The 15,445-nt window shown below is 44.8% G+C and overlaps 1 protein-coding gene across 3 annotated transcripts in view; it reads right to left on the bottom strand.

Moving 5' to 3' along the window:
* The window catches only part of RAD51B (RAD51 paralog B), a 683,490-nt gene that overhangs the window by 111,978 nt on the left and 556,067 nt on the right, over positions 1-15,445 (bottom strand). For 2 of the 3 annotated variants that reach the window (XM_059182417.1, XM_059182416.1), the window contains exon 10: positions 15,068-15,146. In XM_059182417.1, the coding sequence (XP_059038400.1) occupies positions 15,068-15,146 (79 nt within the window). Of the gene's footprint in view, positions 1-2,424; positions 5,435-15,067; positions 15,147-15,445 lie in introns of those variants that run through there. The other variant, XM_059182418.1, reaches the window with a different exon arrangement.

Genomic DNA, 15,445 nt, shown 5'->3' with positions numbered 1-15,445 from the left:
GCTTGCAGCTCATCCCTCAGCCCACAGCTGACTGGCTGGCTAGTGGCCAATGATGTTCTCTGAGACAGAACAATAAGATGATCCTGAGCCAATGAGATTGTCTCTTAGGAATTTTAACTAAGAATACCAAGGAAAGAAGCCAATGGGAACTGAAGTTGAAAGGCTGAGGTATATAAGGAGGAGCTCAAGACCCCAGGATGGGCCACATGCAAGCTGAAGTTTTGAGTAGGCAGGATCTGCTGTCTATAGGGTATGTCTGCTGGGACATGAGTGCTTCAGGTAGAAATGCAGAGGGAAGCAGAGACTCAGAGCCTCCGAGGTAATAAATCCCTAGGGCTACCTCTTCTCCTAAAGGCTTTCCAATTCCAGGCTACTTATATCCTTAAAAATACCTGTTCCTTTTTACCTGAAGTAACTGAGACTCTTCTCAATGAAGAGAGCCCAACTATAACTAATAATTTGTAGCAGTTCCGTGAAGGTAAGCTGACATGGAATCATCTGAAGACATTTGCTTTGGGGAGAATGAGCAGGCTGATTCCCTTAGCAAACATGGCTACTGCCACTGTTTATTTGGAAGCATTTTGTGTATTTGAGATCAGGTTTTAGACAGGAAATAGTGTGTCCTAAATTCTCCCTTTGTTCTTATGGTATCAGGGTAGGCCAAGACTATGTTTGAATCCTGAAGAAAGGAGGTCTTGGCATCTACAAAAAGTGGGCTGGTCTGAGAAAGTTAAGTCCTTTTTAAGTTACTAAGATCCAGGTCTATAAATCTCTGAGAGGAAATCTTTGAAACCATGACTTTTTACCTAGTTAAAAGGAGAAAGAGGTGTGGCAGCCATGTTGGTTCACCAGTGGGATCTCGTGAATCATTTCTCATCTCCAATTTCAGGGCTTAGGAGGGCTAAACTGGAAGGAAAACTGAGAGCAGCTCTTGTCAATATGAGACCTCATCTATTATGTCCACAGCCTGTTGGAAATGTCCCCCGGCAAGGCTGCCATCAGCACTTGACTGAAAACACATGGAAACAGCCCACTTAGAGCAGGAATTCATTATTGGAAGAATAATAAGGGAAAGTTTTTTTCCCCCCCTCCTCTCCTCTCTCTCTCTCTCTGCTGGGAGAGCTGCTTTCTGGAAAAGTCACAGGGCTTAGAGGGAATTTGAATCATGTCTGGTAATAAGGGGAGGAATGGAGGAGAAAGGGCATGTTTCCAGAAGCCCTTTCATACAAAGCATGATGGTTATGGGCAACTCAAAATTAGTTGTTCCATCTTAGATGTATTACTGAAATCAGGCCATGGCTCCCTTTAACCCCTTATCCTTTCCTAAGGTTACTAGTGTCTGATAGATCCAAGGGAAAAGTACCCAGAGTTAACTGGTTTTCTGTGGATACTCCTCTCTTTCAAAATGGTTGCCTATAGACTAAAAATGGGCAAAAAAAAAACTATTTGGTCTTCTTTCCCCAACACTAGACATAAGTCTTCGGTGTATACTGGGTGATCCAAGGAAAGGTATGTGCAAGGGATGAGTGTGAAAGAAGGAGATAATGTGCCAGCTCACTGGCTACAGCATTATGTGGCAGACGTTACAAGTGCTCACTAATATCTAGTTCTCCTTTCCTTCCAAATATAGGGGAGGTTTGGGGCACCTGGGTGGCTCAGTGGGTTAAGCCTTTGCCTTCTGCTCAGGTCACAATTTCAGGGTTCTGGAATCGAGCCCTGCATTGGGCTCTCTGCTCAGCAGGGAGCCTGCTTCCTCCTCTCTCTGTGCCTGCCTCTCTACCTACTTGTGATCTCTGTCAAATAAATAAATAAAAATTAAAAAAAAAAAAACACAAACACAGGGGAGGTTTGTGTTTCCCACCTCCTTGGAGCTGCGTGTAGATGTATGTGTCAATTCTTGGGGAAAGCACTTAATTGCCAGTGTACAGTCTTTCTCTCTCTTCCCCTACTGTGGCAATTGTAGAAGTACATGATCATACTGAAATGGAATACTGAGTTGTCATATGGAGGACAGCATCCTGGGAGAGTCTCTCAGACACACAGACTTTAAGTCACCAAGATTTTGGGGGTTGTTTGTTTAGGCAGCAAAACCAAGTCCATCCTAACTTATGCCCACTATTGATTGGTCTAGTCTCTTCCCAGATCTCTTTGTAGTTTCTGGAGAATTTGGGCTCCATCTGAACACTGTGGTTACTGGAATTCAGAGAGGTCAACAATGTGCTTTCACTCACAATTAGGATATTTTTTTGAGGATTGTGATGGGCTCACTCCTTCCATTTGAGCAAAAGAGGCCTCTGATGAATTCTGTAGTAGAATAAAGAAAATACGTTCATAGCCATAGGACAAAAGTGATGGTGACAATATTGAAACCAAAGCTCAAAAAAAAAAAAAAAAAAAAAAAAAAAAAAAAAAAAAAAGACACTCCCAAGGGGATCTAAAATCACACTTTTAAGGTCAGAATCTGATATTTTGTACTTGTTCTTCCCTTTATTCCCCATTTCTTCCTTACCTAATCCTCATTCTCCATCTCCAGAGTTCTCACTTGGCTCTCCCAGTTTTGTCAGATCATCTTTTAAATCCTGTCCCTGAGCAGTAACCTTGCTTACAACATACAAGACCCAATGCATAGGAGTCAGCACTTCTGGGTTAGTCCAGAAATGTTTACTCTGAGGGCTGACAGGGACCACTTCTGAATCCTCACTAGGATTGCTGCACATAGACAGAGTAGCTCAGATGTCAGCACAATTAGGGAAACAAAGTTGGACTTTGACATGTAAATGTATACGTACACACACAGATAGAAAAAAAAAAAATCCGTGAGTAGCATCCAAGGTCAACACTAGATACTGCACTACCTCTCATGGGAGGTACCAGATTGGCCGCTTCTCAGCTCATGAAAACCACCTGTGTCTTCTTTCTTGTGAACGTTTCCTGGGGCAACTTTCCTGAGCACGTCTCCTAATCTTTAATCATGGTGGAAAGGGAAGGAGGTAGTAATGGTCTCTACTAAATTCTCAGCACGCTGAGCAGGCTTTCTGCAGCCTCTCCTCCCAGGGGAAGTTCAAACCACTGGTGTTCCTGTTGGTGATTCTTCGGAAAATACTCACGGAGTTCCTATTCCATGCACAGTACAGCACTGAGTACTTTAGTGAACTGAAGATGATAAGAAGTTGCCACAGATGTGAACAGAAGTACTACGTGGGTGAGGGGTGAGAGAGGAAGAAGCATGACTGAGTGGGTTCGCATCCACCTTCTGTCACTTTCTAGCAAGAGAGTGAACTTTTGTCTCATTCCTCATCTGCGCAGGAGGAATGATGTGAGGTCCTACTTTGTGAGACTGTTAGGATCAGGTAAGCTTATGCATATATAGTGCATGTCAGACATGCAGCAACACTTAATAAATACTGGCAAGATGCAAAAACAGCATGTAGGTCCTGTCCTGGCAGCGTGGTGTGTGGTGAAAAGCCCTGTTGAAACTTGGAGCGGGAGAGTGTGGGGCTGATTCGTCAGTCATTGGGTGTAGAGTACCATCTTAGGGTTTCCTGGGGTCAAAAAAATAGGCTCAAGGAGGAAGACATCTAATCCTTGCCAGTTGTGGGGAGACGACTTCCTTGTACCTCTCTCAGACACTGCTGGGGGCCCTGTTTTAATGTGTGAACCGTTGAGCTTTTCTTTCCCGGTGGGCAGCGAAAGCGGAGAGAGACTGAATTAAGAGTTACAGAGAATAAAACATCTTTCGCAACTTCTCAAATAGTCCCTTGATGTTTGAAATTAGTCAATTCATGTAGTAAGAACTCATAGGAAATGTACATTTAATCAGCCGCAAAAACTCGGCTTGGTTTTCACAAATGTTCTATTGAAGACCACAAGTTCCCAAAATGCATCTCGCTTCAAGGGAGACAAATGACCACAGTCTGGAAAGTCTGCCTCCCCGACCTTTTTCAGGTCTACCAAAACCCTCCCTGCCTTCCAATGCCCAGCACATGGTTTGCTCTCCAGGAATACCTTCACTGATTCGCTCCAGCTGGATAAAATGTTCCCGGTCTTTCCCTTGCAGCGTGCGGCTTGGATGCACATCTATCATATCATTTTATTTTACTCTGTTTTACATTATAGTTAGTGGTATATGGTCTTTTCCATTTCTCACAATATAGTTCTTGAGGACGGGACACATATCCCATTCTTGCGAGCTGTACCGCAGCGTCTGGTGAGGGCTCAATAAATACTGAGTTGTTAAAACACTGAGTCATTCACTCACTCTTCACTAATCCGTACCTACTTTGTGCACAGCGTTCTGCGGGGCACTGACGGGAAACACGAGCTAGGGTAAGACCTGACAGTAGCCTCCCAAGCATTTAAAAACCTCTGGAGGGGGAGCAGCTCCAAAGCGATTCTAGAGAGGACAGCTTGGGGGACACTAACAACTTGGGTTAGAGAGGTCCCCCATACCAAAGGCCGGGAAGATCTGATGCTTGACTTTGAAGGAGCTGAAGCCTCCAGGCCTTGCACTGAACCCAGTCTTGAGGCTTTGGTTGGAAACTTCATGGCAGTCGGAGGGCGTGGGCTGGGTGTTCTGCTGGAAACAACTAAATTACCCTATGGGTCACCAGTTGGTTTATTTGCTAATTGACTGGCCCAGCTTTGGGCTTTAAATCTAAAGAAATCATTTCATCCTTTATTAAATACTGCATGAATCTCACTCTTTGTCCTGCAGGGGCTGTACACAATATACTAGTGAAACTTGAATTTACACCACAATAGTCATGCCACTAATGACCTTCCAAATGCCACTAATACCAGACATGTCCCGCTTCTCAGTTGGATCCGAACCTGTCAGTGAATTCTGAGCCCATCGACCTCCCTCTGACACAAGAGCAGACCCCCATACCCATGCCCGCCCCCAGCCTCCCCATCTTTCCATGATTTAATTTCTGAATCAGTAACTCTTTGGAGACCCCAATTCCTTTACACCCACTCTCTTTATATGGTGGACAATACTTTATTCGGAAATGTTCCCTCCTGTAATTACAAATCCTGTTAGTCATCCTCCTCCTCTCCCCAGGGGGATTGTGGGCTTTAATTAATTAACGTGGCTGAACTGCTTTGAGGTGCCTGGTTGAAAGGTGCTATGTAAGTGCAAATTATTATTATTATGGCTGTTGACATCCCATGGCGGCAAAGCCTTCAGCCCCACGCATCTACAGACCTGAACAAAGGCTTCTTCATCCTCACCTTCCCTGCTAGGTCTGAGATGGCTGGCTCAATGGTATGGAGGCAAATCTGTTACCATCTCAACATCAATCAACTAATTAATCCCCATTATGTTGGCTTCCGTTTCCTTCTTCCAAGCAGCACCATCCTGTTTCATTTCACAAATCGTGTGCCCAGCAGCTCTAGACAACGGTCATAGTGTGTCCCTGTGGCCTCTGTTGGCCTAAAGGAGTTTAAAAAAAAAAGGGGGGGGGGGAAATACGTTTGGAAAAAAGAAGTGTTACCAAGAAATACACTAACTTCTCACTAATAGTCTAAATAAAACTTTCCTTCCAGCTGTAGTCCCCTTACATACATGCATATCTTCCTGTTACCTAGGGAGCCAGCAGCCTCAGAAAGCAGAGACCCCCAGAAACACAGCATAGGTGTGGGGTAAGTCTCACAGTCATGGCTTGACTGCTGAGAGCTGCAGACAAAAGCCCTTTCCGGGCTGGATGGGAAGAGGTCATCCAGAGAAGTGGGAGCCCCTCTTTGGCTTCCTCCACTAGCTCCAGGTTTCCCCTGAGAAAGCCAGCTGCCATCTGTAGCCAGGAAGTCCTCACAAAGACAGGGGAGCATGATTTAGATGTTTTGTGCTGCACCTAGCAAACCTCGGCCCTTAACAAATGCCCAGTACTTCCACTGTGATGGTAGCCATTGAAAGCAGCCCTGTGGGGGAGACGTGGCCTCTTGAAGGGATGCTGCTGACCAAAATGCTCCTTACAAGGTTGTGCCTCAGACCCTTTGTTAGCATGGACGTGGGCGAGCCTCAGGGGGTCATGTCTTCATCTGCCTCCATTTATCCTCCCTATTGAAGGGCTCCTTCAGGACATCGGTCAGTCTCTGTGGGAAGTGATTTGGAGGGCAACAAAAGAACTTGGGCCCTTTGGGGGGCCTTCAGAATTCAGTAAACATCTGGACACGGAAGGCCAGGTTCTCAAGCAGTCTAGCTGGGGACATGTCAAAAGAGAGAAAAAGCTGTGTGTGTACTGCAAGCTCTCAGTTCTGTGGTGACATTTGTGGGAGAAAAACATAGCCACACCAGTAGGTAGATAGGAAGATTTTTCAAAAGCTCCTCTATTTGTCAGTTTTTGTGAGGGCAGAGTACTGTTTGTCAGCTCTTGGGGCATGTGCGAGGAAGTAGAAGTTTCGCATGGCTGGGGAGCAGCACGTGATGGATGTTCCGATTCTCAGTGCACGATGAATAACCCGCGGTTGCACAAGCCTATCCTGGGAGTTGTTGTTAAGCATTTCTGTTATCCCTGAGGTTTGGAAAACACTTTCTAGTCAAGGTGACTTGTTACATTCTCATCAAGAGCATATTTTAATTGACCAAAATATGAAGTACTGAGGCTAAGGGATTTACATTTCATCACATGGTGAAATTCAGGATCTGAACTCTTGACTCTCAACATTCCCTTTATTATTGAATCAATCCATTAGAACACATTAGTCAGCATGATTCAACATTAGTCACATGGCACTAATCAGCCTTCCCCAAGGTTCCCAAATCTATCCTCAAGCAGGGAAAGAAACTGGCCTCTATCAAGAGACAATGGAATGCCATTTTCATCGGTATTCAGGGGCTTACGTCCAATTCAATCCCCCTGCCCCCACCCCCTACTCTCAGGAACCTTCCTCAGTCATCCATTTGGATTGATTCTATTTCCTTTATCCATATAACATTATTTGAATCTCAATAATAGGTGTTACAGTTTGCCTTTTATTAAACTTATTTTGTTTTTGAGCTAGATTTTGAGTTACTAAGAGAGAAGGACCATTTTCCCCCCAAGGCTTACATCCCTTGAGCACTGTGGTTTACAAACAATAGATACCTCAACAAATACCCACTGAACTGAACTCACTGAAATGGAGCTTAAGTCATATTCCAGAAAGAACACCAAGTCCTCTTGGAAGAAGTTATCAAAGAAAATCAACAACCTGAATTGATTTAACATCTTTTAGTATTATTACCTGGGCATTTTCACAAATGCAAATTGTTAGCTCTGCAAAGATAGCCAAATGGCTTCCAGGTGCTAAAAGAGTGTGGACCCAGTCTAACTATAGTCCAGGCCTTGGAATAAAGTTTTTTTCTATAACCTTATTCCAACTGACATTTTGTTCCATGTGTAAAAAAAATGTGGAGACAGGAAAAAACATTTTTTGGGGAAAATGTGTTTAGTCTACGACTTTGGACCCAAATTCATACCCTGCTTTGTGCTATAAGCACAAGTATCTCTTGTTCAAGCATCTTTCTTGTGTAGTATATAATAGCAAAACACATACTAAAGTTTCTGCTTGTGAGAGATTCTGTTATGGGTGCGGGACCAAGATTTTTGGTGTTGATCCCTGGTGGCATTACTGATTGTGATACCCTACTTCTCTGCTCTGGATTCTCCAAAGAGGGTCCTGATAGCATTTTTAACATACAATATTTACAACACAATATTTATGGTGCATTTCAACATTATGCTATAAGCCCAACCCTAGGGTCTGTACTATTGCACCCTGGGGTCTACTGTCTGCAGCTGGGCTCCTCTGAAAAGTATGTATCCCTGAATGTTCATCCCCCCTTCTCTCACATGGTAAAAGAACTCCCAAAATTTAACTGGGAATATGGACACCCAGATAAACAACTACATTTCTCAGTCTTTCTTCCCAAACATCTATAGATTGGCCAACATGATATAAGCAGAAATAATGTGTGTAACTTCCAATTAATATCCCTAAAAGAAGGAGGATGCCCTTTCCTCTCACCATTATTCTCTACTCCATACAAATTCTGCTACATATTCTGGATGGAGGTCATGATGCTGAGCCATTGTGGACCATGATAACAAGGGCAACATCCTAGGTGTGATGGGGCAACAAGCTAAGAGCCTGCATCCTTAGACAAACATGTGGGATGAGCTGCTGTTTCTAACTCTGGACTGTATTCCTCTGCAATGCTACGTGAGAAAGCAATAAACCTCTACTCTGTATTCCACTGTTAACTCAGATTGTGATTCCGTCCAGCTGAACTTACAACCCAACTCAAGAACTTCCTTAAGGGACTGCTTACATTAGTGTGACTGATCCATCTTAGCTTAGGATCCAGGACAGGACTAGGATATTCCTAACAGAGGCTCATCAAATCTGAGAGGTAAGTTACCAGAGGGGCTTCTGTGATGGAAGATGAGAGGCCCAAACCCATTTCTGCTTTAGTAAAATCTTGGGAGTTCTAAGTACCTAAAAAGGGCTACAAACATAATTTGGAGGCAGTGAACACAACTTTGCCTTTCTGGAACTCAGACTGCTGACCTGAAAATAAGGGTGATGGAAAAAACTAAAATCTCTCATTCTTAGAAGTGTATATAGCTAACTTTGGGAGGAATTAAGGTAATTTTTCTCAACCAATCATCTAAGTATATGCATAAAGCACATGGGTTGTGCAGAAGATCCCTCTAGAGACTATGGAAGGATTACACCCCAATGGCAGAGATAAGAGTCATCCATAAAGAATACAAAGAAGACTGACCATGGAAACATGACAACAAACTCAGAATTACACACAGCTGTGTAGAAATGGTCCACTACAACCAGAGGAAGTTTAAATTGGTAAACATCCTTGGAAAGCAACTTGGGAATATATGGAAAGATTAGAACATGCATCCCTCTGACCAGTCGTTCCACTTTTTCTATATACCAGAAAAATACTCACACCAGCCCACCAAGTGGCATGTGCAACAGAATTCACTTAAGTTAACAAATGATTGAAATTTCCATCAATGGGGGAATGGATAATGTGGTACATTCATACAATGAACATGGTTACCTCATTAAAGTGAAAGAACCATCATCTGTGTGTATCAGAGTGGATAAATTGCAAAAACACAACGTGAAGTGACAAAAGCGAGTTGTGGAATGATGTGTACAATACACCATTTATGCAAACTTGGAATGCACTCAAAACAAATCATTATATTATGTGTGGATTCACATTCATGTAGAAAAGTTCTTCAGCATGAGGAGAAGGATGTATATCAAATCCAGGAGAGTTTTTACTTTTGTGGAAGAGTACAAGGCAGGGAAGGGATGGACTGGGAGTTTTTTGTTTTGTCAAATTTCATTCCTATAATAAAAAATAATAATCTGAAGCAAATGTAACAAAATTTGAACATTTGCTAATTCTGGGTGTTCAAGTCATGGGTTTTATCAGTTTCTGTCCTGTTCTGTATTTAATTTTTTTTTCCACACTGAAAACAAAATCTCTCTTTGAAACTGATAGCCAGAGTAAAAGAAGTAAACAAAGCAGAGGGCTGGTGTGAGGAGATGTCATGGAGAGAGGGAATGTGAAGTAAATGTCCAAAAAGGGGAAAGAACTGGCAGAGGGGCATCCTTCCTCATCTTCCCTGGGAATCTCCTCCCTGAGAGGCAGGCAGAGCCACAGAGGACAATGCCTTGGCCTGCCCCAGCTTTCTGAGGCTGCAGGGGCACCTGGCAGTGGAGGGACAACGTGACAGACCTGCTCCGCCCTCTTCTCTGTGACCTCTGGGAGAGGAGCTCACTTTCTGTGCTCCACTGAATCCCAGGGCTCTCTGCCCAGGCTCCCACAGGAATGTCAGGCTATGCCAGGTGTGTGGGTTGTATTGATCAAGCAGACCTCCATCCCTGGATAGAAATGGATCGAGAACCTTCTGGGTCACTTTGAGTCCACCAGGCGGAAAACATTTAGATGGGTTACTAATTCCAACTGAAATCTGATGAAATTAGATGGTGGCATTTGGGGGCAAAGAATTTTTCAATAAATCATCCAGTTGGCTCAGTGACTCAGAAAATGGGGTGGAAGAATTTAACCCAACTTTGTGACAAGAGAACAAATAGAGGAGATTGATGCCTCTTCCAATGAGCTTCAAAAGGTGCTCAAACAACCATTCTTGATTTTACAAGAAAGATGAGGTGGATAGTTTTCCAGCTCTTAAGAACAATCATTGTTTCCTTGTTTTCTGGTTTCTTCCGAGTCCCTATGTTAGGTGATTGAAAAAACAGGAAACTAGCTTCATTTGCAGGGCCTTCTCTGGACACTTCTCAGGGTGCCCTGGGCTCCCCTGAGCTTCCCCAGCCCCGTCCCAAGGTTTACGCTGCTCATTTAGCCTTGAACTAGCAGAGGACAGCACCAAAATCCAAATGCATCCTGTCATACCTAATTTTAATTTTTTAAAAAACAACATTAAAAACCACCACTCTGGGGCGCCTGGGTGGCTCAGTGGGTTAAGCTGCTGCTTTCGGCTCAGGTCATGATCTCAGGGTCCTGGGATCGAGTCCCGCATCGGGCTCTCTGCTCGGCAGGGAGCCTACTTCCCTCTCTCTCTCTCTCTCTCTCTCTCTGCCTGCCTCTCCATCTACTTGTGATTTCTCTCTGTCAAATAAATAAATAAAATCTTAAAAAAAAAAAAAAAAAAAAAACCACCACTCTACCCTACCAAGAAACTAAGCCATTATCTTCTGTCCTTAACAACCTGGCTTTTGTTCTTCAATGCTGCCTAGATACCCAGAGCCATTCAGAGAGTAGGGGAAAGGAAGGTGATTGAGGAGGAGCATCTGCTGACTCTCCCTGGCCAGCCCGGCTTCCCCACCAAGTCAACCGGCCTCCACTGCCATGAGGCCAGGATGAAGGCTAGGCCTGCTCTGGGAGAGCCTGGCCTCAGGTTTTCCGGAGGCCTCCCACAGACAGCATCAGCAACACGGCCTGGCTGTTTTCAATTACACAATCTTAATCTTTATTTCTGGCCTGACACAGAGGTCCAGAGGTCCCAGCTGTATTCTGCCGGGCACAACATTTGGGGCTTGTTGGGGGAAACAAAGAACGCGACCAGAGCAGAATGTGGGTCAAGTTGGAGTTCACTATAAATGCTCCCTTCCTTTCTGCTGCCATGAGGTTTTGCGGGCCCACCCCATTAAGGCCGATTCCCAAAGCCAGCTCTGCTTTTCCCTCTCCCCTAGGTTTCTGCACGCCTTAGCCTCACTCTGAGCCGGCCAAACTCTCAGCTTTTCTACCCCGTGGGTACTGAGTCTTTCATGGGGGGAACTCTGGGGACAAAAGGAGAAAAGGATTTATGGGAGGCACCCCTACACCCTCACATTTGCCACCTCAGTTGCACAAAAGGGCTGTCTCTCCCTCTGCCGGGACCTGGCCCCTCTCAGAGTCTGAACCATCAGGAAGCTGGTGGCTTCCACTCCTTTGGGGCCAAATATTTCCAGGGTGTTGAGCCCAACCACCAGCCAGGACCTCAACAAGTGCAGGACAGACAAAGACGCAAAGAGTACATCATTACCATGGAAATGGCCTGAGCTGGCGGCTGCTGAAAATGCCGGGAGGGTGGGTTTTCTTTTACTTTTTCTTTTCTTTCTTTCTCTTTCTTTTCTTCTTCTTTTTTTTTTTTTTCTTTTAGCAAAGGGAGAATAGTTCCGCTTTCTATTTTACGACAACAATAGCACGGACCGGCTCCTTCAAGTATTTCAAAAACCAGCCTGAGAAATCTCTAACCAGGCCCCTCCGTCTCTCTGGCCTGCCGATGTATTGTTCCTCCCATCCCAGGGAACAAAGGGGCAGGAAGGGTCTAAGGCCCCCAGTTGCTGGCTCTTCTTAGCATCCTAATCCTTGAGAACTGGTGAGGGGAATGGCCTGTGGAGCCGGGAAATCGAATTTTGGCCTCACCTTTTATTCCCACCCTCTGCTTATACACACACGGGAGCACTTCAGGTATTATAACCTCCTGGTCAGCAGGCCCACAGGAGTCTTGGACTTGCTCAGGGGATAAAAGGCACCTTGGGGTCATTCCCACATTCACTAACCCCCTGAAAAAAGGGAAGCCTGTAGGAATTGTTTCTTCCCACCACTCCAGGCTGGCTCCATTACAAAGACTGACTGTCCAGCCCCAAGGGGCTGGGCTGGCAGTCTCTTTTTTTATTGGTATCCAAGGAGCTGCCCTCACCTTTCCAGCCCTTCTCCTCTCGGTCTCTCTGCCCCTCAGACAGGGATTGCATTGCCTGCCCTCCTCCCCCAATTCCCCAGCACTAGGTACCAACCAATCTCCATACCAACTTGGGGCTATGGTGTCAGAGCAACCCCTTACACAAGGAAAGCCTCTTGGCCTTGGCTGCTTGTTATCTTTCCAAGGTTACCACCCAGGAATCAAAGGTTTGTTTGCATTACACCTGGGGAATTCGTGCAGGTGAGTTTTTTTGTTTGTTTGTTTGTTTTGTTTTGCTTTTTTTTTTTAAGCTTAGTCATCTGGTAGGAGTGGGGGGTGGAATAAGCTTTTATGTTCTGGTGTGTGGAGATCTCTAGGTACAACTCTACTGAGCTAAGCCATGAGAAGTATGCCATCTCCTAGGAGAATCAGATAAGCTGAAGGGTTAACGCCTTTAGAGGTCACCTACAGTCCAAGTAAGAACACTTTGCACTGTATATACACAAACTCATAATGCACACACACAGTCACACAAGGGACATTTCATGGAATAGTGCAATACGTGTGACGTCATCTGTTATTTTCTATTGTCTTCTATTTCATTTTTTAAAATTCTGGTTGTGACTCATGAATTTCATTTCATGACCCACCAATGGGTTGCAACACAGTTTGCAAAGTGCTGAATCAAGGTTGACCTTGTTGTTTTCATGCTGACAAAACTAGGGGGACAGAGATTTTTCTCAAGATCACACCAGAGTTTGGAACAGAAATCCACAGGGTCTCTCCACTAAAGGAGGGATCTCCATTTCTCTCAGGTTCAGAGGTCCTTTTTGTTTTCCCAGAATCTTGGGAGCACAAGGCTATTGGGGAGGGAGAGCCCAGAGGTCCGTATTTGTGGCATTCCTGCTAGGGGCTGAAAGGTTCCGCTGCCTCAGAAAACCTTAGAGTGGGAAGGGTAGCTGGAGCAGTGCGGTTGAGAAAAAGCTTCCAGGTGAGGCACTGTGGCCTCCCAGACATTTTTTTATATCCTGCTTGGGGTTCCTGCATCATCAGACATTTCCTGAATTTCTTGTTCCTGGACACACAGCTATAGGACAGCCTCCTTTAGTAATCCACCTTCTTTGTTTTCTGGCTTTTTCTGATAGTCTTTGCAGGTATTTAACCTCTACCAATTCATTTTATTTCTAGCCTCCAGTTTCTCACCGTAATTCCTATTTCCTGTCCAAATCACGATCTTACCAATGAGTGTCAGAGAGGCAACTCTGTGAAATTTGTGCTCACAAATACTATCCGAAAAGTTATCCAGATTAGGTCAGGCTTAGAAATGCTATTTACCCAAAGGCCCAGTGATCAAGATAGAGGCAGTGTATCAAGGCTCTCAGTACAAGCCATCTGGGCAGAACTGCTTCTTTGCCTCCTGAAATTGCCTTGTAATCTTCCGTAGAATTTCTGAAAATCTCTATCTAAATTTGCTACTTAGTCGATTGCTAATCTTTTAGAAAAGCCTCTGAAAATGAAGAGCCAAAAGCCACAGTGTGTCCTGGGTAAATAAAGTTCAGCTTTCTGATGGCTTATTAGTTATACACCCTTAGAGAGTATGTAACAAAGGGGCCTGCTGTTTGCTTTGCTTAATCTGGTCTTAAAATCTCTGCTTCTTTGTCAGAAAACAATATTTGCAATTGTAAAAAAAATATTTACCAAGGAACTTGGATAGCATAAGTCAAAGGCTAAGAGCCAAAGGTCAGTAGTTCTTACCCCAAGTTTCCCTGGACCTGAGTCCCTGCTGTGGGGCTCAGCTGCACCAAACAAACAAGCTGCTTTCCGGGTTCATTAAGAAGCGGAGGTTTTAGAAGGGGAAGGAAAGGGAAGGCTGCAGCCTGCTCCTCAGCCCAAAGCATGAACCCTCTAGCCTGCCCCACAAAATTCCTGCTACATCTTTGCAGTGCAATGTGTCTCCCTGGGAATACTGTAAGGACTCGCCCTGTTTCAAAAACCTGGGGAAAGTACTCAACTTACAAAATCCTAAAGGGCAGCTATTCCTCTCATCGACAGCAATGCCAGCATGCTCCCCTGGGGTTCGGGCCAGATGTTCACGGTGCATTCTGTGGGGAGGGCCTCTTGCCTGACAGTGGGGGACAGATGTGCATCCGAGCCCTTTGGTGTGGACTGTTTTCAACCTAGAAAGCAGCTTTGGACATCTGGCCCTGTGCGCTCAGTTTGGTGGTGTCATGTCATTATTTTCTGCAATTGCCAGAAGATCCAGCATCGAGAACCACCCCATAGATCGGAGAGTTCCAGGTTGTGGCTGGGGGGGGCACTCTGCCATGAGTCAGAACTCTACTTCTTCTGAGTCCCAGGCCCAAGCCACCAGAGCAGGTCAGCAGGGCCTGGCCCCTAGTTGGGACTAGCTAAAGAGACCAGAAATGGAGTAACGAGAAAGAGGCTGAGGAAGAAGTGCTCGTGGAGCCATGACTAAGAGCCCCACAGGCAGCCAGACCCGATGGTTTTGCAGGTCCTCCACACTGGTGTTAGAGGACTACTGCCCGCTTCCTTACTCCATAGGATCTGCGAAGAGGTCTCGGGGTTGGCAGCTCCTAGATGGGTGCTTTAACTCTCTCATTCTTTGTCGCACTCTGTCAGGAAATTCTGCAGTTCTCCCCCAGGCCTACCTCCACCCGCTGTTAAGTTCTTGCTACAATTGCCAATCTCTTTTATCTCGTTAGGATAAATATCATTGGCAAATTCATCTTGGCCTTTGATTCTGTCCTGAAGTAGTTTCTATCAGGAGCATAGTAATTATCACCAGCGATAGGCAGTCCTGAGCATAATCAGCTTAAAGAAATGGTTTAATTCAAGGATCTTACCTTGAAGAACCAGGCCTTCCTTCTCGATGGTGTAGGCAAATGAGGTGAAGGGAGCCAGAGGGGACTTGGCGATGAGAATCTGCACATAAAGCATATTTTCCCAGGGTTAGTCAAAGGGGATATCAGAGATAAACCTCTATTCCCTCCCCTTCCCATCTTCAGACTAGGTGGGAACATGTGACTACAAGCCATAAAGTTTATTTCAAAAAATAAATAATTTTTTGAATTATTGAACCAAATGAGTGTTATTCCTTCAATTAGTTCGTCATTTTGGAAAGCTATACATTGATCCCAACTATTCTGCCACTGAACGTCGTATTCTTGAGCCGGTTCTTCTGGAAATGTCTCATTATTTTTAAGTCACATACTTAAACGGCT

Source organism: Mustela lutreola, chromosome 7 (assembly GCF_030435805.1).
Source record: "Mustela lutreola isolate mMusLut2 chromosome 7, mMusLut2.pri, whole genome shotgun sequence".
In the NCBI taxonomy this organism is placed as follows: Eukaryota; Metazoa; Chordata; class Mammalia; order Carnivora; family Mustelidae; genus Mustela; species Mustela lutreola.
Note: the sequence above shows the minus strand (reverse complement) of the source record. Positions and strands in the feature narration are given on the sequence as shown.